Source organism: Seriola aureovittata, chromosome 1 (assembly GCF_021018895.1).
Source record: "Seriola aureovittata isolate HTS-2021-v1 ecotype China chromosome 1, ASM2101889v1, whole genome shotgun sequence".
In the NCBI taxonomy this organism is placed as follows: Eukaryota; Metazoa; Chordata; class Actinopteri; order Carangiformes; family Carangidae; genus Seriola; species Seriola aureovittata.
The window spans coordinates 27,979,607-28,004,292 of record NC_079364.1 but is presented as its reverse complement, the minus strand read 5'-3'; the positions used below and the strand labels follow the sequence as shown (position 1 = coordinate 28,004,292).

At 39.5% G+C, this 24,686-nt stretch overlaps 2 protein-coding genes across 4 annotated transcripts in view; one reads left to right on the top strand and one right to left on the bottom strand.

Moving 5' to 3' along the window:
* The window catches only part of phkb (phosphorylase kinase, beta), a 106,123-nt gene extending 102,534 nt beyond the window's left edge, over nt 1-3,589 (bottom strand). For 2 of the 3 annotated variants that reach the window (XM_056387967.1, XM_056388054.1), the window contains exons 1-2: nt 3,475-3,589; nt 943-1,029 (exon numbers count right to left, since the gene is read on the bottom strand). In XM_056387967.1, coding sequence (XP_056243942.1) covers nt 943-1,029; nt 3,475-3,538 — 151 coding nt within the window. In that variant the 5' untranslated portion in view covers nt 3,539-3,589. Of the gene's footprint in view, nt 1-942; nt 1,030-2,257; nt 2,364-3,474 lie in introns of all 3 variants that reach the window. The other variant, XM_056388142.1, reaches the window with a different exon arrangement.
* Nucleotides 3,590-4,074: 485 nt separating this feature from the next.
* Nucleotides 4,075-24,686, top strand: part of itfg1 (integrin alpha FG-GAP repeat containing 1) — a 144,640-nt gene continuing 124,028 nt past the window's right edge. Inside the window, exons 1-6 of the mRNA XM_056402763.1 lie at nt 4,075-4,298; nt 4,618-4,702; nt 4,938-5,077; nt 6,046-6,103; nt 6,573-6,650; nt 6,749-6,843. Of these exons, the coding sequence (XP_056258738.1) occupies nt 4,121-4,298; nt 4,618-4,702; nt 4,938-5,077; nt 6,046-6,103; nt 6,573-6,650; nt 6,749-6,843 (634 nt within the window). The 5' untranslated portion in view covers nt 4,075-4,120. The remainder of the gene's footprint in view (nt 4,299-4,617; nt 4,703-4,937; nt 5,078-6,045; nt 6,104-6,572; nt 6,651-6,748; nt 6,844-24,686) is intronic.

The following is a 24,686-nucleotide window of genomic DNA, read 5'->3' as shown; positions in this document are numbered from 1 at the left end:
TTGCTTACTTTATAAGCATGTGCAATGTTGACCATATTCCCTTGCCTGTTTTACACCTCAATTCAAATGTGTCGATCTATATTAGCAAATCTTGTCAGTTACTCAACAAGTTTAAATGGCAGTTCTAGCTTGTGGACATAGCTTTATTTGAGTGCTGTGTAAATCTCCATATAGTAATGCTAACATTGTACCTAGTAAACATAATAACAGTTGGTGCAACCAGCTCCTGGGTTCTTAAAGGTCCCATATTGTATAAAGGTAGATTTTCGTCTCATTTTTGATTATAATTCAGGTCTAGGTTGTATATTAATATTGTGAAAGTATCAAAGCCTCAGTCCACAGAGAAATGTACACAGCCTGTATTCAGAAACTGAGCCTTAAAAACAAGCCGTCAGGACTTCTGTAACTTTATGATGTCACAACAAAGCAGTCACTGCCAGGACTTGGTTTCTCTGAGTGTTTACCTGTAATCTGCTATATTTTTATTCGATCACGAAGAACAGTCAGTCGACCTGTTGTTACCAGAGCTCCAGTGCTTCTGTAACATCCAGTAACCCCCTAGCCCAGTTTTACCCGGCCAGCCGAGAACAGTTTGTCTCTAAACAATACTGTATGTCTGCAAGATGCAGTCACGATACCCAAGACTGCAATTTTGGAATATCGACAATGGCAAAACACAGTCGCATACATTAGCTCCATGTTGGCCATGTTGCAGCCGGGATGCATGTTTTCAGAGAGAAAAATGATCAGTTCCTGGAACACGGTGACAAGAGGAGTTTTTCTTTCTAACCTGTATGTAGTTTGCAATCATGCATACTGCATTTGGTAGAACTGTTGATTTGTTGGTTCACAGCAGTGCCTTTAGTTTCGGATGACGTTAATTTTAGGTAACCCCCGCTTCACACTATTGATAGGTTGACAATAGTGAATATGTGTACTTACCGGCACTGTAGTAGCGGTCCAGTTTCTCCCATAGGGGCTCATCCTCACGCTGAAGGTTGGACAGCTTAAGAGGTTCATAGATGGAACCTATAGAAGAAAACATCTGTTAGATGCAAAGGGGCATGCTCTCTAATCAGTAACCAGTGTTACTCCACTCCAAATATTGACTTACAACATTTTGTCCTAAATTGATGTATTGGTTTTATGTCTTAAGGACTAAAATGGAGTAAGGTGAAATCAATAATCCATGGGGTTTCAACTTAAAGTTTCATGGTGATTCTTAAGGTTTTTCTTGGGAGTCTTGTATTTTATATTCCAGTATATTTAAATGAAAATGGGTCTTCAGATAGCAATAGCTTGTGGATATCTTTCTGTAATCAAATCTTACTGATTCTAATGAATATAAGAGAAAATGAGCACCAGAGTAAATAAAAAGAAAAGGCAAAAGAAGAAAAAACTACTAAACACATGCCATCAGTAAATTTGTTTTTTCACTGCAACACACCGCATCTCAAAGTGCTCGACAGACAAAACAACATTCAGGCCACAAGCTAAAAATTCTAATTGTAATATGTGACTTTCCACCAGATATTTCCTCAGAGCTGAGAGAGTTTGAGGGAAACCCCCATCTGTTATACTTTCTCGATTCTTGGACACTTTACACTTTGCTGAGATTTGCATTTTAATAGGTTCGACCTTCGGTCAATACCACAGGTACTGAAAAATTCACATTCTAACTGAAATTAGCATAATTTCAATCAGCTTAAAAGTTGCAGGGGACAAAGCCAATTCATCTCTTTTAAAGATAACACTATAAAAGAGCATAGAGGAAGTCCAATATTCCAATTTTAATTTCTAACATGAGATCAGACAAATGTGCGCTGTTGGTGTTTGGCTGGTTTTAAACAATCCCATGACTAACTTCAGTGATGCAGACATTGAACACTCTTACAGACACAGTAAACTATAGGACTTCATTTATACTGTAAATGTATTTTGTGTAATTTTTTTGAAATAGCTAAACCCACATAAAACACACTGTACCAACAAGATCAATTCACAGTAAGGTAAATATACTGTATAGTATTACACTATTTTGCACATCCAGATTCCAAACAGTCCAAGAGGGCACAAGTGTGTAACATATTTTGTTTTTAAAGTGATAACAAAATAATTGTCATGATTTCAGTCAACTTCACAAAATATTTTTTAAAGACCATGAGACTATTATTTCCGTATGATCTTTACAGGTCCCCCTGGTCTTCTGTGCGTGGCTGACTGCATTGTTTTGCTCAGTTCTGCTGCCACTACTTACCAAGTCTATGAACTTTCCGATGAGGCCGGCCAATCGCAGCCACTGAACCAGCCATTCTCAAAAGGTGAAATTAAGGCCAATCGTCTCTCTCAGCTAAATCACAAATCTACAGCAATTCACAGGAAGGAGTTAGTAGCACAGAGTTAGATTTTAGACATGCATGAATCAATGATGAATTACAACCTGGGGTGATGATGATCATGAACAACATGCAAAAAAATTATACTGCATTGTATTTGCTTCAGAATTAAACTTATTCTAACCATTGAGAGATATAGAATAATGGTGAATTATTATATGATGGTAATGTAATTAAGAAAAGATCTTAACAGAATAACTATGTCTCTAAATAAAGACAGTACCTGACTAGTTATTGCCAATAATGCTCCATAACATCCTACAGAATGCTGTACTGCTGTGTTAATACAGCCGTCAAATGAAAACTGGGATAACAGGTGCAAATTGTTAGGTTAAATTTAATTTAAAATTCAGAATTTTTGCACTAAGATTAGGATATATTTTCCTTCTATTCTCTATGCAAACTGCCTTTTAGCAGATACTGAATTTTCAAGCGACAGCAGTTTTTATGACACTACTTGATTTATGGGGGAACAGTGTTATGAAATCTATATTTAGCACACTAAAATACTCTTACTACAGTTAAAAATTACAGGTGGGATAGCTAGTTACATTTACAATGACACAATTATATAGATTTATACCCAAAAGGTCTGGAAAGACTAATTTATGGTGTTTTTCTCAGTTGTATCATTATGTAGAAGTTATGGTGTTCCTACATGTGGTGATATATAACATTTGCTGTGATGTTTCTATCCCTACATTTTATAACATCCTTTAATTTGTTATAATGAGATCACCAGATACCGGTGCAAGAAAAGCACAGCTTTCACAGGGCCTCTGGATAAAACTTACACCTCATGCAGCGCACACAGTAGGCTACAGTTAACTATGGGTGAGATATAACAGCGAAAGGAGACCTGTTGAGAAGTTCTTAAAAATAGCTCCTGAGCGCTGCACATTTACACCTCTGACCTTTCATGCTTGTACCGTCACTGCAGTGGACAAATTAAATGGACACATTAAGTCACATTTAACCCGGTATTCGGTGGCTTTACAAGCAGACAGTTTCACACAAGCGCTGGCACAAAACACACGGAAGGACACAGTAGGATGTCATGCAAAGTAAAAAGTCAGACCTGATCTTTTTGATCGGGCTTTGAATTCCAGGAGTTTCCAACCGACATCTGCCAGGCTCGCCATGTTTACACAGCCTCAAATTTGCCAGAACGTTAAAGGATTTCCGGGATCATCCTTCAAAATAAAACAAGCAGCATGGCTCCCGATCAACCATTGTTATGAACAACATAAATGTAAAAAATTGAAGTAGCCTTTTGGTAAGTCACTCATTACTGTTTAAGCAAATTTTCACGTCATATAAGATAGTATTATGGTCTTATATTCGATATAATGTGTTTACCTTACCTACTGCCCAGCTTGATAAATGTTGCGCATTTATGCTGAAAGTAAATTTCCGTCTTTTCCGACTTAGCTTAAGCTAACTCTCTTTAGCTTGATACAACTGCCAACTGTCAAACTACCCCGGAGTACGACACTAACGTAAACGAGGAAATGCAAATATCGCATTGTTTATTCTCATGTCATTGCATTAGTCCCAAATATTACCAATGAAATGAAAATAGCAGAACATATATCTGAATTTAAAATTGATATTTAACATAATACGTGATTTTTTTTTTTTTAAAAGCTGCTGTTTCACCCTGTCGTAAAGCAGAGTGCCGTATTGCAGTTGGTGTTGTTGTGAGGAGCTGAACGAGCAGAAGGATGTGGATATCCAAATCAAATATTTTTGCATTTCTGTTACTTTTTGTGATACAAAACAGCACATTTGCTCTTCAGGATGTAACGGCTGACCTTTTCGGTACCGAAAATTCCGGGACGGTGGCAGCGTTTGGAGATTTTAACTCGGATAAACAGACAGACATCTTCATCATCAGAGAACGTATGTTAATGCTTCAGTACTTTCTGTAGTGTTAGCTAATTAGCAAAGTACGTATTGTGTCATAAAATTACGTATGGTGGAATTGTAATGTAGGCATATCCCGATAATAATGGATAGCATTGTGTATATATTGTGTATCATGTATTGTACATCACAACATCAGCTGTATAATTCCATGTATCTGTTAAGTGTGTTTAGCGTATGTTGCGGTGCTACAAGCTCTTTCCTGTATCGTTGTGAAAAAGACTGAGCGGCTGTGGTGAAGATGAACTGAGCTTTAATGAATATAAATGCCTGTGTTGACTTCTTACTGTTCCAGAGTCTGAACTGCTGATATTCTTGGCTGACTCGAAACCACCTTACTTCAAGCCTAAAGTCCAAATCTCTAAACAAGTTTTGCCAAGGTAAATATGTTACAGTCAGTGCGTTTTCCCTTTCAGTTATAATGTGTAAATCCATATACCTATGATATGTGACATGCCATTTCATTATTTCTTTTTGTTCCGTTGTACTGAGGAAGTAACTGACGCCTCAGAGTGGTCATGTTTACTCTGTGGGAGGGAATGTTTTACATAAGAGCAGAGAAAAATCAGGAACGCCATGTGATGACTCTCATTTTAATGGACAATCTTCCCCCAGTTCCAGGGACACTATCATCACCAGTGTGGTTCCTGGAGACTATGATGGAGACTCTCAGATGGATGTCCTTCTTACAGCTGAGATCAACTCCAAGCCAGAAACAATTGTTTTCATCTTTTGGGGGAACAACCAGACATTAGGTACAGCTCCACCTTTTTAAGCAGATATGATTTGATCAGTCCCAGCATCCTCATTGTTGTTGTTATTTTCTTTTTTTCAGTGCCATAAATTATCGTACATATACTGTACTACGTAACAAACTGGGACTATGGTCACCTGTTTCTGTGTAGTGGAAGTAAAGTTGAGTTGATCATTTTCACAGTACACATTTCGACTTGTCACACAGGTGTAATTCATAACATAACTAACTGCTGCATTGTATTTCAGAAACTGCGGGCGTGGAGCCATCTTTATATTTATTAGTCCCACCATTTACTGCAACAACAACTTGGTTGTAGAGTCTGTTGTGGAGAATGTATATGAATCTGATTCATGTGGAAATGATAAAGATAAAACTACTTGTGAAGTATAAGATAGACAAACTTTTTAAAGTGAAGGGAAAAAAAATCAGGTAATGCTGATGAAGTAATCAAATCTGGCAGTCAAATGAAAGAAACTCGTGTGGTTGCACTTTCAGTACAGCAAGCTCACCTTGTGTCTTTTGTGAATTAAACTCTTGCAAAGTAGACAAAGTGTTAATTTAGGCAGGTAGTTCAAAAGCATAAGTCTTTCTCAAATGCCCTCTTATTATCATTGGCCTTTTTCACAGGTAGGAAAAGCACTGGAATAAATACCATCAGTGATGGTGATGGCTGATTTCCATTTAGCTGTTTCAGTTCCGGGGGCTTGGTACTCTTACAATATCATGGCCTACTGGGACACTTGAATAGAATACAGCCTGTCTGACCTGTTATCATTCAGTATAGAGCAATAACCATAATCTAGGAAACAATAAAATTACTTTACAATATACTGGTACTATAATGTGGTGTAAAGTGATATATTTTTTTGGATATTTACTGTTTAGCCTGATTTGAGCAGTCCACAGATTTTCTTTGGTGTGTTTTTGTCAGACCAAGCATTACTGACTTCTATGCATCTTCTGTAGATATGGGTGGTTGGCTCATGCTGAACAAGACCTTTACAGATCAACCCCTTGTTATGGAGTAAGTATCCATCTGAATGGTTTTCACATAAACTCTAGATATTTTTCTTATACTGATGTTTATGGAAAAAATAATGATTCCTTATATTTAGTTTTGCTAGATTTGTATGTTTCCAATCAAACATTTTGAAATATTGTTTGATGTCAAAACACATGTATGATTTGTATATCTAACCTCAGATAAGATTAAGATATACAGTTATCAGTTTATTAGGCACACCAGTGTAATCAAATGAAAACTATATTTGAAACGCCTCAATATGATGCAGTCCAGTACAACAACATTACTGAGTATGGCCTTAAAAACGACTATAGAGTTGGGTCTACATCTGTCAACACAAAACTCAACACAGTAAAGGATTTACTGCAGGGCTATAGCATTAGTTTGTACAATATTTATCTAATAAACTGTTAACTCAAGTTTTAATGATATGTGTTGATTTAATTTCAATTTTAAAAAATTCCCACAGTTTCAATGGGGACATGATCCCAGATATTTTTGGAGTCACCGACGGGAAAACCACTGAAGTCTGCTATCTCACCAACAGGTAATGTAATTCTCAACCTCACTTGCAATTTGCTGTTTATTTCTTTCACTCTCAGCTTTTAAATCCTGCTGTTGCCTCGTGGTTTTTCTTTTCTTTAGAATTCCAGTTTGGCGGAATGCACTGAGTTCACCTGTCAACATGCGCATCCCTCATTCCAATGCTTTCATTGACCTCAACATGGACTTCACCGCTGGTAAGTCAGTGATGTTTTAGCAATGTTCATACATGAGAAAAATATGTAAATTCTTTGGAGGGTTTTCAGAGCAGACAGCATACTCTGCGGAGGAATTGTTATCAAATCTTTGCATTTTCCTGCAACATACAGTATGTATATTTTTACAATTGTAACTACACCTTATTTTAGATTTGACAAAAAACTCATACTTTTTTAAACACCAGATTTCATAGCCTAAGTGGTCATGTAACCTGGTGAACGTGTGGGTTTGTGTGCGAAGATAATTAGATAATTGGAGGCAGGCAAATTGGAGGCTAAATTTGAGGTGATGTGACACGAGGTGATCAAGAGTTTTTTTGTTTTCTTTTATTTTGTTCTCCTGTTTGTTACTCTTGAGTAAAGGGGCCCTTTTACATGAGTCTCTGTGACAAATTACACTCAAAAACTCTAGGAAATGAGTCAGACTTCCTGCTTAATATCTATCAAAGTGTTTTGAAATGTTTTTTTTATTTTTATTTATTTATTTTTTTAAAGTTATTTTTTCGGGCTTTTTGTGCCTTTATTGATAGTGCAATAGAGAGAGACAGGGAATGGGGAGGCAGAGAGAGGGGGAATGACATGCAGTTTTCTATATTAGGACCATGGTGAGCATACAGAAAGACCCTGTTTAAAACACTAACACAAAGCATCTTCCCTACTATTGCCTTGGCACATGAATTTCATTTAATGTTTTTGATATTTTGTGGGTATTTCCTAACACTGAACCTGTGAGTGATCACAGCCACAGAAAATACAAACATGCTTAACTCCGATCAGACCCCACTGTCGGCTGTGTACCTCACATTCTTGAGTGCACATTGAGTCATGTGCCATTGATTCACTACAACTGAGACATTAATCCATACCACATTCTTTTATTTTGTGGCTTATTCCTCCTCTATGGGCTTTCAGTGTTTCCCTACATGGATCAATAAGTATTAATGTGTTAGGAGAGAAACAAGTACAAAACACAATTGAGTCCTGCACTGAGTTACAAGAAGCTGAAATGGAACAAAGAGCAGCCATTGCTGAAATGACATGTCCTTTGGGGTACTAGCATCTTGGGAGGCGGTTTTTGAAAAAGCTTGTAATTCTGCACATTTAATTACATGCTATTCCCTATGGAATAGCATGCCTTTGGCAGATTTGGTATTTTTGATCATACATGTCTGTATCCTCTAAAAAGCTACATACCATGAAGTCTCAAGTGTAATCTGCAATGTCATAACAACGTACAACTTGAAGCTAAAACACTGTTCATGCACTGAACATGCTTTTTTTAAATTTCACTTCATACTGCTTTACAGTAGTTCCACTGGTTCTGAACTTGAAATGTCCACCCTCATAGGTGCAATCACATGTCTTAGTATTAATGCACTCGTTGGACAGCTGGCTGGAGGTACACGTATTGAAATAGGCTGGTCATACCTAATAACACATCACACTTTAAATAACTCCAGGAATGGATCAAACATCGCTGCATCAAAGTAGACTAACCCATAGTAGTTGCACGGCTCTTTTCCACGATAAGAACTTAATGAACTTTAACGTGAAGCTTCTCAGAACCTGAACTTTTAAGAACCTGTAAGGTTTTGGTTCTTTGGTTATTTATTTAAATAAAATATTTGGCTGTTTAACTTTGCTAATTTAGATTATTAAAAACTTGCAAATTAGTAAAAAGAATAAACACAAAAATCTGTGTGAAAAACACAAATTTCAGTCCAAAAACACTGTTAACAATTTATTTATTTGTTTGTTTGTTTTTGTCTATTTTAGTGGGACTGTGGTGTGTAGTTAGCAGTTCATTTGCAGTTTCTTCACGATTTCCTCTGAATTTTCTATTACCTGAAGCATTTTCTGAGCTGTCTGCAACAGCAACAAGAAGACCCTGCTTACTGTGGATTGTAGTGATGAGTGTCCTCTTCTAGCTGAAAGCAAAACTTCTCGGTGCTTTCTGCTTTTTCGTTGAAAAAAATCCACCAAATTTTCTGATTCTGCCTGTTCTTGTAACAGAAATCTGATAGGATGTAGAAGTGATGAAGGTGTAAATGTCACACAAAGGCACAAATTCACAGATATTGCTTCCTGAAGAACATTCCACAAAGGTTCCCCTGAGGAAACTCTAAATAAGAGACCAAATCATATATTTAATGCCAATGCCAAATTTAATGTCAATTTTCAGGTTGACTAAGAGAGAACGGAATTGCCATTTTCTTCACCAGTGAATGGAGAAATCACCCCATTCTTGTTTTACAGCATCTCACTCCTGTCCTGCCCAGTAAGTGTTGCGCTGTCACTTAGACTTATGGGAGGATTTTTTTCCCTTTGGAAACTAATCCTCGTGTTTAAGGTAATCAGAGAGGATTTAGTCATGTCATGCTCACTGCAGGTATCTTTTTGTGCCATGTGGTTTTATTCCCAGGGCTGTCACAGTTTAACCAGAGCAGATTTTAATTCATATTTAATCTGTTTAGGGATTATCACAATGTCAATAAACTTGCACTTTTTGTGGCAGATGTAAAAAAAAAAAAAAAATCCTGGTGACAATATTTTAGTGTTTTGTGGTTTGTTTTAAAAGTGATTGGATTGTGTTGAGGGTCATTGGTTTTTACTGCTTTATCAAGTGTACTACAACTCATCAGAGTGATGGCCTGCACATCAGCTTTCTTCTTTCACTTCCTCAATAGGCTCTGCACAGCCTGCCTCTGCTCTAGGAAATCACCTCTGACTTCTTTTCCCCTGCCCATGTATACACACACACACACACACACACAAACAAACTCACACAAACACATAAAAACAGTGATGAATAAATCATTGTGACTTCTTAAGTGCATTCATGTACATTCAGTTTGCTGTGTGTGAATGTGCTGCAGGAAACAACAGAGTGTGAGGAGGAGAACCGGCTGTACATCTGGTGGATGTCAGACCCTGGCTGCCACTGACTGTGTGGGCATGCAGATGGAGGCAGCAAGAGAGAGAGAGAGAAAGAGGAAAGTAGGCAGTCAGTGAAGAAGAAATAAAGCTGAGCGGGAGAGGATGAATGACTGGATGAATGGAAGAAAAGGATGGATGGAAAGATAAAGGACAGAGGAAGGGTGGGAGGGGTATGAGCAAGGCGTTGGGCGAGTCTTCAGCACAGCTCAGCTCACTGTCTGCTATGACCACCTGCTCCTCTAAGCGGTGCCGGATGGAGCATCACTGTGTGTCTTAAGCAGGGAAAGACAATCTGGGTCCTGCTAGTTAGCCAGTTTAAGATATAGAGTTGGAAGCTTGTGGTGATGGGACTCATCAGCAGTCACTCATGTTTTTAAGGATTTGTGTTTCACCATAGCAAAATTAATAAGGGCATTGGGTTTCCCAAATGCCTTTCAGTATAATACAGTACACCGCAACCTACTGTAGAGCTTCCAAATGACCTTATAGACCTCAGGCAGTGCCTCAGTCTTAACTAAAACTAAACATGATAAGCTTTCAAGGTTATACTAATCACATACATGTTGTATTGTAATGCACAGGGTGTAGCTATAGCAGGTGTGCTTAATAAACTGGCAACCTTGTATAGTCTAAAAACACTTAGAAAGAAAGCCCTGTATATAACAATGTAACTGTTTACAACAAACATCAGCAATGCTGTTTCACAGATACTTTCTTGATTGTGTGTAGTCTTCCAGTGTTTGTTTCGGCTGAAGTTACACTGCATATAAGGCGTCTCTAGTCACGTAATTCTGTCGCTTATAGCAATTAAATATGCCTTAAAGTTGTGTTATATTAATGAGTATGTGAGAGTATGAATGCACATTAATCTTAATTTATCTTTATTGAGACACGCAGAATTAAGTTAGTGTGGAAAATGCAAATTTCATAAACATGGAAAAATTTGAAAGTTTAAAAAGTTATATGAATTACACAGAGCCCTCAAAAGATATATCTGACAGAGGCATGTGGGACTAAATGTGTCTGTGTATTAATACAATTCAAGGTTTTTTTTCACTTTTTTGGCACTTTGGGTAATGGTGGAATAACAAATCCAAGTAGAGCAGTTCTTGATGAAAGGGCCTAACTAGATCCATTCATCAACAGTGAATCACAGGACAACGTAATGTAACTCATGAAAACACAAGGTAGGCACAAAACAAATTGAGAAAACACTAGTCATTAGTATTTGTAATGGAAATACCATAAATGGAGACAGCCCTTAAGTGGGATACCTTACCTTTCATGTTTTTAAGCAGCGTTTTTATGTTGAGAAGCCCTAAGTGTCCCCACTTCCACCTGCCAGTACAGTAATACCAGGAGGTATTTTGTTAGTGTGGTCCAAGGAGGATGAGGGCTGTTTCAGGGCTGTGTCACGACTCCAATCTCAGTCCCCAGTGTCATAGCTGTAAACAGTAGTGTATTGGCTGACCTCACTACATCAGCACTGCCAATGAAAGAAAGTCTGGAATTGTGTTCTGGCTGGTGTCAAGGCCTCATTTACCCCGCTTATTAGACTCTCCAGCCAACCCACCTGGTGGCGACATACAGCATATGGCTCATAATCTCTTTTGTTACTATCATCCTCCTCCAGCCAGTGTCTCGAACAGCAGCGCATTCATAACAGCTTTGTGTTGGTGCTGTTTTGTTTCCCAGCTATTTGGTGTTTGTCCTCTCACACAGAGGGATTTCAGGTCTCTTTAAGGAAGTTCCAACTCATTCTGTGACTTTTGTGCTTCAGGCAAAAATAAATTACACAGTGTCAGGAGTTGTGGAACGGATAAAATATCATTTACATTTAAGAAAAGTTTAGGAGTTTAGGCTTGCAGTCCTTCCCACCGATCCACTGGGATGTTTCTCTGTAAGAGTAAACCATGCCTTAAACCTCTTGGCTGGTTATGGTTAGCACCTAGAAACATGCGTGTTGCCATATATTGCTATCCTTTCTTTGCACCACAAAAGCAAAGACATCATTAAGCATTGAATTGGCTTTGTAGATGTAGTTGCTCTGTTCTGGTTACTTTTCACCACAGTGACAACTAATTAGCAGGACAGCTTTTGCAGGACAGCCAGGAGGTTCAGGTTTATACAATAGTCGACTGATGTGAGCAGGTGCCTCAATAATCCTCAAAGCTTCTGTAATCATCAAAGCCAAATGACCACTGGAGATGCCCTTATTATTTGAACGGTATACGCCGGGAATATTAGTATTAGATATGTCTCTGGTATAGGATAAGTAACCCGCAGGGACCCTATCACTTCATGCCAATTCAGTAAGAGCACCGCTGGGCTGGAAGCTATCAGGAAGCATGATAAGAACTTGTTTGAGGGAAAAGGTAGTAATTGCAAAGTAATTATAGATTCCATTTTGGGCAAAACATTCACAAAGACAGCAAAACTGGCATAAGAATCCATTGCTAGGCAACGGGTATGGTAATGCTCTGTGCAGCATCCAATTAAACTAGCTCTGTGTCGAAGTGGCTTGTTGATTGTCTGACTAATAATGCAGTGATGGTGGGGGGAAGAGAACAGATTTGCCACCAAGGGTGGCCAAGAAGAGGAATTGATTATACAGGGATTAAGTTTACATTTGGATGGCAGAATGAGGCATTTTTAATAGCCATTTTGGTAATCGGGGCATCACAGAGAGAGACATTCACCCAGTGAGGAAGGACATTGCAGGCATTTTAAATAATAGTAATAGCAATTCGCTTCTATAATAATAATGATTGTAATGATGTTTTATTACCTCGCCTGGAGCTCTTATATGTGAGGCTAGTTCAGAGTTAAATTGAATGATGTGCAACCATCAAAATCAGCACTTCAACAAACAGGCTCATAAATATCAGCCCCATTAGACAGACAGCCTGATTCACTGCCTCAAAGCATTCCTGTGCTGATAGAGTAAGAGTCATCTTCATATAACTCTACCACATACTTGTATAGAAGTATTATAAAAGAAACAGATATATCAATGATGGTTTTCACATTGTGATTAACTACACCCAAAATAAATTATGGTTAAGGAGATCTTGATTAACTGTCAGCCTGTCTGATTCTAATAGCCTGACAAACTTAAAAGTTAAGTTTCCCCATCCACACAAATGGGCAAGGATTTGAAAAGCTCAGTTTTCAGTGGAGGAAAAAACTGGCATAGTGTGGATAGAAGGCCAAAACAAAACAGAATTAATTTGGGCTTATTTTCAAGAATCTAAACAACTGTCTTTTCAGTCTACACATTCCAAAACAGAGAAAAACATCTCCCAGTGCTAAAGCCTCGGCACCCACAGCCACATGTAACCTATATCTTCATTAGCAATTGCACAGTTGCATTCACTGCTGCTCATCAGGTTTTAATTTCCCCATTTTATAGCGATTTGGAGTGAGCTCACAGGCGTGTAAGGAGGGCCTGGTGCGATGCGCTAGCCCTTTGAGGTGTGTTGTTTGTAACATCTCTGCCTCCAGGAAAGTTGGCGCAACGTCAAATGGGGAGAGACGCTGTGTTTATTTTGGTAAGCACAAGTGTTTTTGCAGATAAATGAGTAATAGGAATAAATGAAGCAGAGCATTTACTCTCTGATATCCATAGCAGTGTGACTATAGCCTGAGGTTGTACTGTCTCCCCATGTTCTGTCCAAAATAAATTCCCTTGTCTAGAAGAAAATACATGGACATGTACAAAGGGCAGTTGTAAATACTGAGTCACTTCTGTGACTGTGTGTGTCTACTAAAGTATTTTTGAAGAAATAGACATATAATATTTTGCCAGTGTCATCCTGCCCTCCCAATCCCAAACTTGTTCATATATAATAAAATATGTATTTTTACACATGCGGTGTGACTCTATGGATGATGGTCAGTTGGTCTGTGCACCATAAATTTTTGGTGCAGACACAAATGTGTCAACAACTGTTTTTTTTTTTGTTTTTTTTTAACAGACATTCATGTACCCCATAGGATGAACCCTACTGACTTTGACTCAAACCCCATCATGCTATGATTTTTGGATTTTTAAGGGAAATATTTTGGCATTTACAAAATCGATTTGACTTAAAATTTGGTCAAGATGTTCTCTAATACCCAGAGGATGATTGTCGCCACCAGTAGGTTAACATTTTCACTTATCCAGTAAAATGTCTCAACATCTAGCTGATGGATGATGGACTGGCTCCAAATTTGCTATCGATAATCATGATTCCCAGAGGATGACTCGTTTGCAAATGTTGGCATACCAATAAACTAAATTAAGATGGTGAACATGGTACCTGCCAGACATCAGCATGTTGCATTGTGAGCATGTTAGTATGCTGACGTTAGCATTAGCCTTTTTTGGAAATTCTAGCCTCACAGAGCCACTAGCATGGCTGTAGACTCTTAGTCTTGCTATGGCATTGTTTACCTTTACTCATAAAGTATAAAGAGCAGTATAGAGCAACAGAATGTATGCTGAATTAAACAGTGTGAGATGGGTACTTAAGGTTACTGGTTGGATTTCAGCCTTTGATGTTGTGGTTGCACCATTGACCTCCAGAACACCAACACATGCCATTTTTTCTTTGACATTTTTACCAAAGACACAAACACGGTCGTCTTGATAATCGCTGTTAACCCAGTCTGCTGTGTCAGGTTTTTTTTGTGTTTATTCTGGTGCAAAGCCAACTGTGTTGTTATAACAGTCTTAATATGTGATCTACATTTTGTAAATTTAATTACTTTACACAAATAGACACACACAGACATATCAGTATAGTCAGTGCTAATACAATGTACGTTATTCCTGATGTTGGCACACTCCACTGATCCACGTACTGTATTCACACATACTTTGTTCCAGGCAATGGAAATAAGCTTTCCTATGCTTGTTACAGTAGTGAAGAATTTTATATTTACACACACACACACACACACACACATACACACACACGCGCAGCATAAAGAAAGTGCAAAATAGGATGGAAAGTGTGTATATGTGTGGATGAGAGAGGGTTTGGCCATAATCCTCCCCACAGCTACTGCACCTACGTTGTTCCCTGTAATGGTTTTAGGAGATTATTTCTTCTGGGAATAGCATAGCTCCATTCTCTGCTTCTGTGTTTTGCCATGTTTGTGAATGAGCCATTTTGATAGATCAGGGTGGAAGTCACTCACTGTAGAGTAGGCCTACATATTGGCTTAGAGACGGATTTATTCTGCAGAGCCTTTCACTTTGTTGCTGGCCTGGATACTGCATTTTATCTGAGCAGGTGTGTGTGTGTGTGTGTGTGTGTGTGTGTGTGTGTGTGTGTGTGTGTGTGTGTGTGTGTGTGTGTGTGTGTGTGTGTGTGTGTGTGTGTGTGTGTGTGTGTGTGTGTGTGTGTGTGTGTGTGTGTGTGTGTGTGTGTGTGTGTGTGTGTGTCTGGTGGTTATGTGAAAAGGAGGGTGGTGGGTGTGCCCATCAGAACTAGCATCAGGGTGTAAATTACAGTTTATTGATGTTCCTGTAAGTGTTTGTGTGAGTATTGGTTGTGCATATGGGCATATCTGAGCTCCCATCAGTGTGTAAGCAGTATGTAATGGGGCGGGCTTGTGTGCATGGTTGTGGTATTGAGTGTGAATCTTCATATAAACCAATGCGGTTGCCATGACATTGATAGACGGCATTCATTCTTTATTGAAAGTGTTGTGACAAAGTTACCAAGCCAGCCATGTTGTAGCCTCTGGGAAGAAATCTCAGTAAGAGAAAAGAATCTCTTAAGAGAATCTTTCAAGCCTCTCAGCTTCTGTCAGACATTTTAACTGAGAGGGGGAAATTGACTGTCAGATTTCACTGCATTAACAAGTGAAGTGTGTGTGATGGCACAGCTTACCCTGGCTGTTCTCTCTCAGCCGACAAGGTAGCAGTACAAATGTATATTTTTAAAGGTTTTTTTCTGTTCCCTCTTTCGACACTGTAGTAAATCGTCTCTGTGGGCTTTGGGCAAGTTTGGAAAAGCTCGTTTCACAGTCCGCTGGTTCCTTGCTAGAATAGGAACAGGGCCACATATCAATGGAGGTAGCCAGTGAAGATTTGGCTCCAACCCCACACAGTCCCGTCTGTCCCACACCTCTGAAAGGGACACTCTGACATTGTGCATTTTGCCACAAATATTAAGAAACATACGGAAAAGTTGTGCTCTCATGTAAAGGAACATTACAAACATTTAATCAATACGAATTTTCAGCAACACACAGATTATAAATGTATTAATTTAATATTGCCATCAGTGCTGTAACACCTGTCTTAGCGAAATGACTCTTCAGAATGCTATAATAATTAAGATTATATTAGAAACACCACAATCAAACAATTTCAGTATCTTCATCGTCATTGGTTGGCTGTATTTTCTAACTCTTTTAATGGTTTTACTGATAACTTTGAAGCTTTGCATGGACTGATGTCCAGTTATTTTTCCTCTCTGTTTATTCCTTGCGAGCCCTTGTTCTTTTCAGCCTTTGTTCTTCAGGCAGACACCTCCTAGCTATTCCCGCATTGTTGTGAGAGGCTAATGGTGACCAAGCTTTTGCTGTCAGGGCTGCACAGCTTTGGCATGACCTTCCTGAGGATCCCAGCCTTACAAAATTAGTATCATATTTTAAGCATTAACACAAAGTTTTATGTAGAGGTCTGCACAGGGCAGTCTAACCCAAAGATACAAGAGACCTGCAGCAGGTGCTTGCAATATGGGTTCTTTATCCAAGGCTGTTGTGCTGTAATACAAGGTCATGGTGCAGGCTGGATAGCCTCCTGTTCGTGTGCTGTAGCTCACCACACTAACGAAATGTATATTCCATGTATCCTTGTTGCCTCTTATACTTATATTGTTTTTCTTGTTTACTTATGAGTAGGGCTGGGCGATATGGCCAAAACTGTTATCACGATAAAAATTTCCATATCAATCGATATCGATATTTATCACGATAAATGCCACATTGTTATTTCTTTGAGGTTTAAAGGCTGATTTTTGCTCCTTAGTAAAAGTTGAAGAAACCTGACGGTCAATTGAGGTTTTAAACTGTTCTATTTAATCAGAACATGATAAACGCTTGCCAAACAGCAGAACATTTAAAAACTCTGAGGTACAAACATTCAAAATAAAATAAATAAATAAATAAAAAAAGATATATACATGATTAAAATCAAAATCCTTTCAGTCATTTTTACTCAACAAAGAAAATAAAAAATTAAGTTTTGCAGTGTAATACAGCACACATGAAACATGGCTGAGACTAAAAAATAGACAAATAAGATTTGCACTGGGTACTGGCCTGGCTCTCATCAAGGGTTCACTAATACTCGTTTGGTCCTGTAATTTCTTACTTTCTGCTTTCTAACGGCTGATATTGTTTGAAATGATGAAACAGGTTTGTGGTGTTGCCTGTCTTTGATGGTACATGTCTCTGGCACAGTTTGCAATGCACATTAGTTCTGCTTCTGTGTCGCTCATTTCGCTTTATTTGCTTACTCCGCTCCAACTTCAAGCCCGTCAGCCACTGCGTGCGTCTGTAAATAATATCACATGCTGGCCTGCATTTATACCTCTCACTGTGCATCCTAGCTTGCGCCATGCAGACCTCTATTCCTGCGACATCATTGACCATTCTTGATTCAGTTTTGGACGTGCTATAAGCATGGAAATTAATTATATCAAACATTTACTGAACATTTTTAATGTTTCTATAGAGGAAAATAATTTCACGATAATTATTGCTATCGTTTTATCGCCCAGCCCTACTTATGACTTATATCTCTCAGTATTGTCACAGTCGTACTTTCACAGTTTTGTTAAGATTTTTTTCCAACATTGTACTCGGTTGCAATTATTCTCAAGTGTTGCACAAAGCACAAAGCTGAGAACTATGACTTTATTTACACCTGTTATTAAAATGCGTCTCGTAACCAGATTTCATAGGATTTTAACCTGTTCACATTTACACCTGGTATTGTCCAGTGTCCACAATGACATCTGATGGATGCCCGATCGCTATGTCCACCTCAGGTCACACCCTTCTCTCATTTGCCTGTTCTTGGTGTCAATGAGACAGCTCTTAACAGAGCCTATTATACAGACCATTGAATATTGAATTATTTTTTTGTATCAGCTGCTGTGATCACTGGAAATTTTAAAGATTTGGCTAATTATGTGACTGAATGTCCAGCTTGTATCGTTGTGTGTTCACACTACATGTAATTTCTGTTTTCGTAGCATTAAAGCAGCAGCAGATTTCAATAGATTGAACTTAAGGGTCTGCATATTTTCAGAATAACCTTATTGCCTCGCGCCTCTCTGCTCTATGCTTGCTGTGAGGGAGGCAACCCCCCAATGTCTGTTGGAGGCAAAGTATCTGTTTCACTGGTGACGGCTGTGACATTTGCTTCAGAATGCCAAAGGCCCTCCTTCTGTCCAAGTGAAGCATGGATCAGTCCAAGGGTTAGAGTTGTAGCGAGCAAATCGATGCAAACAGACGAACACAGAGGGCTTGACTGATAGGCTGCAGTATGGCTTATAGCAGGGCTATGGACAAATATACACAAGTCACTCACAAACACAGCAAATGCACGTGAACATACATTGTGCTTTCATCCTTCTCATTTTGCCTCATTACTGTGAGCCTCACTCAGACTCCATCACACACACAACAACATAAACACACTCAAAGTGGACATTTGTTCTTCAACCCTTAAAAACAGAGCAATGAGATCAGTCGGCATGGCGGCCTTCCCTGAGCCCATCTCTCCAGCAACCCCGAGGGGATAGAGCCTGCAACTGTATGTCTGCATGTGTGCGTATTTTAGCATTTGTATGTGTGTGTGTATGTGTGTGTCTTTGACAGCCGACGGGGGGTAGGAGTAACAGCTTGTTTGCTGAGTAACAGGCTAACAAATAACCTGCTCAGGGGCATTAGAGACATGAAGAAAAGAGAGGCCGAGAGTAAGCCCTGTCTGTCTCTCACTCTCTCTTTTTTTTTCTATCACTTTATTGCAGTGTTTCTCTACCGCTTTCTTTTTTTTCCCCTCATTTCTCCCGGTTCCTCTGTCCATCCTCTTATGTTTAACTTTTACATTTTTTATTTTTTCAGCAAAATTTCACTTAATGTTACCGTACCAACACACACACACACACACACACACAACCTTAATGGCTTGGAGAGTGGTGATGATGAGTGAGCTGACAGTACACATGCACAAACACACACAGCATAGCTTATCTGACATTAATGCTGCAGCCATGTTGCCGGCTGTCAGATCCACTCTGCACTGCAGCCTGGATAAACCGCTGCTACTGCTGCTCTAAGGTCTTTTACAGGTACAAGGATGGGGGTGTAATGCTGCTGCTGCTGCTGCTGTTACTGGCCTCAGATTGCCTTTCTAGACTAAAGAAAGAATGGACAGGGGCTGGATATTGTAGTGTAAGGGAGGAGTAGGCAGTAGAAGGTTTTAGGAAAAAGAAGGAGAGAGAAGAAGTTTAAATAGGAGGCAAGTTGTCTTTATATTTTTATATATATATTTTTTTTTTTTAATAAATCACTAAGTCTTTCTTTTCTGTTTTTTCATCCTTATTCCAAGAAATGAATGCCATCTTCTGGCATGCACAAAATGAATGGGCAGTGGAGGTGCATTGTTAGTATGTTCGTTTACTGTATATATTATGTCTGATATGTACAAAATTACAAAATCCTCACTCGCTGCTGTGCAGATTACACAGAGAAGCACAGAACTACAAAAACAGTTTCAAAAACGTTTAGAAAGGACTTAGAAGTCTGAGAGATCCTCTCTTAATATATCACCTCACCGCCCTTACCTCTGTATGGCACAGTGCAAGGAAGCAGCTGAGGGGATGGACAACAGAGAAGCCAGGAAGAGAGACGAGTTCAGTTAAGAAAGAGTCATTCAGTCATCCAATTCCATTATATAGTCTCAGCACCATCCACTGCAATGGGATCAACAATCGTGGCTTTCTCCACTAGCAGTTAGGTCCTCTCTCATCTTCACAACTATCTTCACTCTTATGTTGCCATGCAGCCACTGCAGAAAGTAGCATGCACAGTGTCTTCAGAAAGTATTCCCTCCACTGTTTAAACACTTTATTGTGTTTTAGAATTCATTTTGAATTGATAGGATTTCCATCAACCTACATTAAATATTCCACAATGACAAAGTGCTTTAGAAATTTTTTCAAATCAAGAACTGAATCTTTCATTATACAAATGAGTATAATAAGTATGCACGTCCTTAATGCAGCAATTACAGTCTTTACAAACTTTGCACACCTGGATTTGGCGAGTTTATCCCATTCTTCTTGGCAGCTCCTCTCAAGGTCCATCAAATTAGATGGGAAGCATCTGTGAACTGCCGTCTTCAGGCAGATGTTCTACAGGGTTAAAGTCAGAGCTTTGACTGGACCACTCAAAGGTACTTGTACCAAAGCCAATCCAACATTGTCTTGGCTATATGCTGAAAGGTGAACCAGCGCCCCAGTCTCAGGTTGTTTGCACTCTGGCGCAGGTTTTTCTTCAAGTGTTTGGCTTCATTCATCCTTCCTTCAATAATTACCAGTCTCCCTGTCCCTGATGCGGAGAAGCCCCCCCCCCCCCCAGAATGATGCTGCCAGCACCATGTTTCACTTCAGGGACATTATTAGCCAGGTGATGAGCAGTGCCTGGTGTTTGCCAGACATAGTGCTTGGAGGTCTGCCTAAAAAGTTGAATCTTTCAAGTTCATGTATATTGTATCTTGTATGAAGAGTGTGAATACTGTATATGTAGGTATTCAGTATATGGGATGACTCTGACCTGCTTGGTCTTGTGAGTCAGTGCTGTGGCCTAAACAAGGCCTGGCAGCTCCATGAATGCACACTAGCACTTTAAATAAACTGCTAATTGGGAGCTCACAAGCGCAGTCTGGCAGAGTAAAATGACTGCTCATTTTGATGAACATCGATGAGGCTTGCAGTTTCGACACTGCTGAGAGCAATGGTCACATGGAAAGGATGGTGTGTGTGTGGGATAGTATAGCATAGTGTGTACACTGTACACAGGTGTGTGTGTGTGTGTGTGTGTGTGTGTGTGTGTGTGTGTGTGTGTGTGTGTGTGTGTGTGTGTGTGTGTGTGTGTGTGTGTGTGTGTGTGTGTTGTGTGTGTGTGTGTGTGTGTGTGTGTGTGTGTGTGTGTGTGTGTGTGTGTGTGTGTGTGTGTGTGTGTGTGTGTGTGTGTGTGTGTGTGTGTGTAGTGGCAAGCATGAGAGTAACAGGGAACTAGTGGACAGAGTAGTTAGCTAAAACTCAACACCATCTCTCTCCCTTCTCTTTTCTTCCTGCGTCGCCCTCTGCTCTTTTACACAATTTGGGTTTGCAGTTTCATTGTTCTTTAACAATCTGTTTCCTTATGGAAGAACATCACAGGACACTGTGGAGAACAGGAATTTGCAGTTAGTAAATCACCACATCGACGTAAAAATCACACTAGTTGTAAGTTAACAGAAAAAATGAATGTCACATTTTAAAGGTCACATATTTTACACTTTTACTGTTTTTTATATTTAAGTGTTGATGCATAAGTAGATATTTACGGTATGTGGTTTTAAGAACCAAAGACCATCTCATTGTAGTTTTACATCTCCTCTCTCAAGCTTCTCTCTGGAGCTCTACTATTAACAGGTTAGTGAGCCAATCAGAAGCGAGGAGGCTCTGAATCTCTCCTCTGATTGGCTGACTTTTTTCTGAGTGATCAAATAAGAATATAGCAGATTTCAGCTAAACACTCGGAAGTGGGAAGTAGAGTGGGTCCAGGTGGGCTGGGCTTGGGTCATGGCTGAGAGCGGTGACTGCTTTGTTGTGACATCACAAAGTTGCAGCAGTCCTGATTGCTGATTTTAAGGCTCAGTTTCTGAATACAGGCTGTGTGCATTTCTCTGTGGACTGAGGCTTTGATACTTTCACAGTATTAATATAGAACCTAGACCTGCTTTAAAATCAAACTACACATGGACATCTACCTTTATACAATATGGGACCTTTAAGGATGTTGTCATGTTTGGTGACATTTTACTGAAAACTGAAACGATCAATGAGAGACTTAATTAGGCTCTTAAAAGGCAGAACCCATAAATGTTTTGACCATTTAGATTAGAGTTAAATTGAACTGTATATTGAAGAGTGTGAATCATAGGTGTTCTGAGTGTCTGTCACCAGAATACATTTGAAGATGTAGGCCTGGTTTTCTTACTGCAAATTTCTTATATTATGCCCTCATACACCAAAATTAGTGAATATAAGCAGATATTTTAAACGCAGGGAAATCCACTAAAAAGGTGATTGACTCACTTAACACTGCCAGACGTGTTTGCCTTTCTGTTTGGAAGGGACACACACACACACACACACAACTGCAAGGAGCAATGTCATCACATGCAGTTACAGAGCACACACACAGACGCAGATTCAAAGAGTGAGCTGCTAGCTGTCGTGCAGAATGGTAAAATTGATCCGTTGTGCGGGTTAGCGCTCCTGTAAATATCGGAGCTTCTGTGAGAGATGCTTCGATTGGTGATTGTGTGTTTTAAAAAGTTATTTTGGTTCTGCACTCACAGTTGCATCCCCGAGCGCAGCACACTGTCAGCGAAAGGTGTAGCCGTGATGTTTTTGGTTTAACAGCACCATGCTGGGCAGGTGGAAGGTCTGTTTACAGTGTTTGTGCTTTGAAAGATGTCATGGCATGGAAAAGGGTAGAAAATTAGTGTGTTCACCTTGGTGTTGTGTTAACATAACCCCACCTGATTGAAGCCGGCGCCAATAAATATTTTGGTGGTGTGGCTGCCCTTTCGTTGGGTCGCAAATTGTGCCTATAATGCGCTCATCCACTTATACCGTGGTACAGACCTGTGACTGTTCTCAGCTCTCTCTGCTTCTGGGTCACAACACTTCTTGATCCATAGCAATGATGCTACTGTCCTGGGCTACACAGTATGGCAGATAAGGGGGGTACACGTGTGCAGAGAGAAGAAGATAGAGGGAAGGTGATAGGGAGACAAAGCAAGGAGATAGTAAAGGCTCTCGCCTACTCTTGTCTATTCTCCTCAGTGTCAGAGTTCTCCTTCCCTGCTGTGGCTTAGCACCCGCCTAGCATCACCCTATCTGTTTATACAGAGGCTAATAGGAAGCCTGGTCTTTATCCCCACACTGCGGCTCAACATAATGGAATAGAGAGACATAATGCTGCTTGAGTCAAACAGTCAGTGGAGGCCTATAAATTGCTTCCAATCCCCTTAACAAATCTGATGGAGAGGCTATGAATAACTCAAGGAGTGCTCATCTCCCCACGCTCTTCTTCTTCCTCTTCTTCTTCTTCTCTTCTCTTCTCTTCTCTTCTCTTCTCAAAAGCAGTCTAAGCATGAGTATCAACTTGAATTAACTTGCTTTGCCTCACTGTTTTAATTAGGAAGTGCCAGCTTATATTTACAAGACTGATCTATTGCAAGTTCAGCTTGAAGATCCCAAAAAGACATCTTATGCTTGCAGCAAAACCAGGCACTGTGATGGAAAGTATGGACAAAATTAGTTTCCCTATGAATTCTGTTTTTGGATAAGGATAACATAGACTTTATTCAATCTCATGATATGAAGTGACTTGTTGAAATAACTTGACCCTGATGGAGAGCACCCTTCATTTAATTTCCCCTTTATTTCTTGAGGAAGTTGTCTGTCTGTCATTCTCTCCCATCTAAATCATGTCCCAACAGTTGATTGAAACTGGGTTATGAAAATGTTGAGCTCTGATATTTTTGCTTTACATTAGAAGCCCTTAGTACCAGGAGGAGAAAAGAAACTGACTAGATTTCTTCCACTGGGTGTTGGTAGAATGCAATGAGTGTTATGTGTGAAAATCTATTAGCCCGTTTCCACTGCATGGTACCAGGTCAACTCCATTCAACTGCACTCGCCTTTTTTTTTTGGTTTTCCATCAGGCAAAAGTTTTGGATAGTACCACTCACTGTAGCCTGTTACATTTCTGTTACATTTCCCGCAAAATCACACCGTGGTCAACTGAGGAGGTGAGGAGGCAGATGTATCACTGTTTGGTATCCCTTCGGTATACTCCATTGTTCATGTGTGTGTCTTGTTGAAGATGATGTCACAATGGCTTTGTGCATCTTCTCTATAGTAACAACATCGCGTTGAGGGGGTACTAGTGCAGTGGAAAAAGAAGCACCTGGTACCAAAAGCAAGTAGAGTCGAATAGATTTGAGTAGAGTTACTATGCGGTGGAAAAGCGCTAAATATGGGACGCTATATACATAGCTTAGTTTGAACATGAAAATGTTCCTTTCCAACTGAATGTTAGACAGATCAAAGACACTAACGTTTAAACTTAAATTTCTTTTGTTACTACAACAAGAGCACAATGTCTGCTGAAGACAACATCACTTAACATATATAATGACTACTGAAATGGTTGATGAATGATCTATGAATTGTTAACTAGTTGATATTATATGATCACACATCAAATACATCATGCTATCTTTTCAAAGATACAAAATAAAACCGAAAGCAGCTCTGTTTCAGGTCTCTTACGGCCACCTTGTGGGTTTCCCATCAATTTTTTCATCTTCCCAAGTCCATGAGCGTGCACATGGACAAATAGATAACACTTTATTAATCCCAATGGGAAATTACCCTGTGGGGACATCCATGTGTTGGCCGAAATTTGAAACTTTGTTTGTTCAACCAAATCCAATAAACAAAGGGAGCTCTTCTTTGTTGGGTCAGGGGTTCGTCATCCTGTTTTCTATTGCGCATGTGTGGATTTGGATTGCATACACATACCCCCGA